At 47.3% G+C, this 4,821-nt stretch overlaps 1 protein-coding gene across 2 annotated transcripts in view; it reads left to right on the top strand.

The window, feature by feature from the left end:
* DCLK1 (doublecortin-like kinase 1) overlaps positions 1–4,518 on the top strand; it is a 314,483-nt gene extending 309,965 nt beyond the window's left edge. The window contains exon 16 of one of the 2 annotated variants that reach the window (XM_006874369.1): positions 4,354–4,518. In XM_006874369.1, coding sequence (XP_006874431.1) covers positions 4,354–4,518 — 165 coding nt within the window. The remainder of the gene's footprint in view (positions 1–4,353) is intronic. The other variant, XM_006874370.1, reaches the window with a different exon arrangement.
* Positions 4,519–4,821: the final 303 nt, after the last annotated feature.

Raw genomic sequence — 4,821 nt, 5'->3', positions numbered from 1 at the left:
CTCTGTTACACCAGGGGGTGCTGTGAGTGGATGATCTATAAGAGTATATATGAGTATATAGTGACACAATAGATGACAGCCTAGGAAACCCTGTGGGACAGTCCTACTCTGTCACACCGGGTGTGACAGTGAATTGGAATTCAATCAGGACCAGCTTCAGCATTCTCTGGGAGTTCTGGTTCACCTGTAACCTGTGGTGATTAGCACCAACACTTGGTCCCCTTCCCTGCTCTTTGTGCTAATTTACAGGACACTCTTGGGGATTCTGCCACAAGTCCAATCATGTTGGCTCCCACTTGTTGGCTCCCACGAGTGAAGTCACAGGCAGGTTTAAGCATCGGTGCCACATGGCATCAACATTGTGGCTTCGACAAAGGCAGGAGAGTCTGGGGTGCTCAGTATTGAGTGAAGGGCACAGAATTTGAATTTGTGATGCAACATTTCAGGGCACAGACTAGGTTTCAAATGCTTTACTTTGGAGTGGAAGAGAGGAATTAATCAGTTTGATTGTGCAACGGGGCTTCAAAATGTTCGTGGAAAATGGAATTAAAAGATAATGGAATTTTTCCATTAAACTGTTGAAGCCTTGTCGTAGGTATATTTTTAGCAATACCTGTTTTAAAATCTGTCCTAGCAGATAGCTTACATCTTTGGTGAATTTATCCCTACCCCAAACTATGTGAAGGGCCAGAGTTCCATGGATAAAGAGGAATCACAGGTATTTCAGAGGCAAGATCATTTTATTGTCCCAATTAGCATTTTAAAGACACCCTCAGGAACAGAGAATACAGTGATGAGAAACTGGGCTTTGATGAATGCTCTGGATCAGATAAATGAGCATAGTTACTGAAGATACTAGTTTTTCCTGAGATCATTCGGTCATATATGGGTTGTAAATCATATCCTTAAATACTGACTTTAATATTCAACTTCTTACTCTTTTGTGTCATGCCATTGCTTTGCCTTGTAGTCTTCTGTTACTTAGAAAAGAAAGTCCATATAACTGTGTAAAATAACTTGACCCTGTAGTAATAAGAGATATTCAGCTGTATAATCCTAGTCTCTAGTATAGAGAAAGGGACCCTGGTAATGTAGTGCATTAGGAGCTGGACTGCTAACTACAAGGTCAGCAGTTCGAATCTACCAGCTGCTCCGCAAGGGACAGATGATGCTTTCTGCTCCCAGAAACCCCATGTAGGGTGGCTATGTGTCCGAAGTGGCTTGACACCACCACTGAGGAGTTTGTATGGTATTTTGGAAATATGTACACACAAGAGGTCAGTGTGCAGTTAAGTGTATAAAGTTTGATCAAGACAAGACATGCCTAGGGATTTAGAAGAAAAAATAAGGTGTGCTGCAGGAAGTGATAATGTGCACAAAATAAGTGCGTAGAGAGGAGGGTGAGATGAAGTATGGAAGCGAGAATTTAAAGTCCGTTCATTGAGATACGCTTTCTAACTGCTTTGGTTGTGAAGGAAGACAATCCACGTCACATGACTGAAGCTAAAGGAAAAGGCATTAGTTTATCCTCTTTTCTGTGAAGTCAGAGCAGGACTGCCCGCAGGCTTCCCGAGACTGCCGTCCTGGGAGAAGCAGATGTCTCATCTTTCTCCGGCTGGTGGGTTAGAACCGCTGACTTTTCAGTTTGTGGCTGAGCACCTAAGCACAGTGCCACGAGGGCTCCTCCAGTAGTGTAGACGATGAGCAGTCTGGCGTCCTTGCTGGACTCGGTTTCCTGTCTTCTCAGCACTGCCCTTCTTGTGTTGACTGAGTGTCACGCTGTGCACGGCACCAGGGTCCTCCCTTGGGGTGGTTCATTCCCACTCAGGGTGACCCCACAGGGCTCCTCGACTGTCATCTTTACGGGAGCAGATCACTAGGGCCCGCTGAGTGGGTTTGAACCACCGACCTTTGGGTTAGAAGCCAAATGTTTATAATCATTATGCCACCAGGATTTCTCTCTTCTGAATATGGTGACGTCACTGTGGCACAAACGGTGAAATGCTGGGACCACTAACCTAGCATTTGTTGGTTCAAACCACCCAGAGGTGCCTCAGAAGAACGCTCTGGTGATCCGCTGCTGAAAGATCACAGCCCTGAAAACCCTCTGGGACCGTCTCCTAACACTTAATTATACATTTTCATCTTGTATCAAACTGTAAAGAAAAAACAGAACAACTTCGTTACAAAGCTTTAGGTGTTTAGAAAGCATTTTCACATTCGTTTTGACGTGGAGCCACTCTGTGAAGGTGGGCAACAATGATTCTTGCTCCGATTGAATGGTTGAGAGAAGGGAGTTGTTGGTGAGACTCAGGATTCCTCCCTCAGGGCTGAACACTGCCCTGGTCCCTACACCTCACTTCCTCCATTCAGTCGTCAGAATTCAATCTGGGGCCAATAAGTTTTTTTGTTTTTTTTTCTATCTCTGGAAAAGGTAGATACAGAAATCTTTTTTTATGACCAGGAGAAGCGTTTATATTACTCTTGGATTAACGACAAAATGGTTTTTATGTAAGTCAGACTAAATGGAAGGTCTGTTTTCCACAAACATTTCATCTCTCCACAAACAGAGCCTGTTCAGTTTGCTTTAAGAGTAACAACCCCGTATCACAACTTTACGGCGTTTCAAATAAAGTTAGGAATTTGATTTTTATGATGGCTGAAAATATCATAAAACTAGTGGTTATGAGAACCAAGAAATACCTCAGCGAGTCCTTAGAAAAATTGCAGCAAAGAACCAAAAGGGGGCATTTGCTCAGGGGCTGAATGGCGGTGAAACCCTCTAGGGGACCCCGAGTGGATTATTAGATGTTATCTTTCTCATTGGGCTGTTGAGGGTGCGGATTGTTTTTAAAGTGGACCAGTCGCATCTAACTGAGCCGTTTACTGTCCTCGCTGTCCGTGCAGACTCCGTTCTCTCTTTATTACCTCATTTTGGAGCTGTGATTGTTCTGTTTTAGACCTGAAATTGGCCTAATGCTATGTACTGCCATGGTAAGTGGGGGCTTTGTTTTCGCTTCCTTCTCTGGATCAGGCTGGCTAGAAATTTATCTCCGTTCTTGGAAGAAGTTCACAGTCAATTTCCAGGAAGAAAAATGGGTGTGTAGATCCCTGCAAAGGACAAAAAACTCATCTTTTTCCAAAAGTAGACTCACCTCCAGCCTCGTCAAGTGAGGCTTTCAGACAGCTGTTTGTCCACGTCCATGTTTCCTTCTGTTTCCTTCAGTTCTCTGTTCTCTGGATGTTCCATGTTTTCCTACTCTCTGTACCAACTGGTTCACCTCACATTAAATCTGGGGTGAAGTTATGAGATCCCCAATTCCAATGCCCCGAGCACCCCACCTTGGACATCATTCACTACACCGCCAACCCACTGCCATCAGTGAATTCGGACTCATAGTGACCCCATAGGGTTTCGAGGGCAGACCGTCCCATCTTTCTCTCTTGGAGCTGTCCCCACAGCATCACCAGGACCTGCTTCAACATTAACCAGGGCCCCCTCATCCAACCCCTGCCTCATAAGTGACCATACATGCTGCTGGATGCTGTCAGGTCAGTTCTGACTCGTAACAACCCCAAGGTGGTGCTGCGGTCGGCAGTTCAACCTTGGATAACCTATGAGTCAGAACCGATTCGACAGCACTTAACAACATCATAGGGTTCCCAGGCTGTAACTCTTTACGGAAGCAGAAAGCCTCATCTTCCTCTTGTGCAGCAGAGGCTCAATTCAAACTGCCGACCTGATGCTTAGGGCCCAGTGGTTAACCCAGGAGGCTCCACATACCAGGACGGAGGAACTCCGAGGGAGGGTTGTCATTCAGTTTAATTTCATTCCAAACCATGCTCAATTCCAGGTGTGGGTGTCATTCACAAGACGCCTTCCCTGGGATCCAGCCCCCTCCCTAATCAGCTGACTCCTTCCCTGGGATCCAGCCTCTCCCTCAGCTGACTCCTTCCCTGGGATCCAGTCCCCTCCCTCCTCAGCTGATGATAATGAGATCATTTAGGCTGAAGAGGCTACCGGCTCCTTTACCTGCATGTCTATTATGCCAGCACGGCCGCCCTATGCTGAAGGCTGCTCTCCCTCCATTACACACACACACGGCTTCTGGTTGGGCTGGGATGGACTGGGGTTCACAGAGAGCTCGGGGAACACTGTTAGACACACCACCTCCACCAATCTGCCTGTGTCTGCTGATGCCATAGGGGGTTTTGGGGGTCCAAGAGCACTCCAACAATAGAGACTATTGGAAACTTGGAGCACGCAGCTGCGTTGGCTGGGCTCCCTTGGCCACCCTTGGAGTCATTGGCGCTGGCCTAACTCTCCTCTTTCTCATTTTATGCCCCTGCCAGACCACCGCTCTTGATAAGGAGAGGCAGGTTTTCCGACGAAGACGCTACCAGGATGTGAGGGCGCGGTACAAGGCTCAGCCGGCACCCCCAGAACTCAACTCAGAATCGGAAGATTACTCCCCCAGCTCCTCCGAGACTGTGCGTTCCCCCAACTCGCCCTTTTAATGAGACCCTTGTCCTGGAAGCCCGAGCTTAACCCTTTGAGACTGAGGTTTTCCCAATCCACGTCCAGTGGTGGTACCATCTGATCTCTTTGGCCCCCAGAGATGCGGGTAACGGTTCCCTTTGCTGAATGAGATGACATGTGGGTTTGGGTTTTGTTGGGGGGTGGGGGGGACAGGGATGGTGACTTGCTGCTACCAGGGTGCTCAAAGGGTTAAGACGGATGCGCCATTATTGTTACTATTGGTATTTTTGTTAGAAGCAGGGATGTCTGTCTGTCCAGCCAGGGTCAGCACATGCGAACCC

This window comes from Chrysochloris asiatica, unplaced genomic scaffold (genome assembly GCF_000296735.1).
Source record: "Chrysochloris asiatica unplaced genomic scaffold, ChrAsi1.0 scaffold00272, whole genome shotgun sequence".
Taxonomy (NCBI): domain Eukaryota; kingdom Metazoa; phylum Chordata; class Mammalia; order Afrosoricida; family Chrysochloridae; genus Chrysochloris; species Chrysochloris asiatica.
The sequence above is the reverse complement of the archived record's forward strand: the minus strand, read 5'-3'. Positions and strand labels throughout refer to the sequence as shown.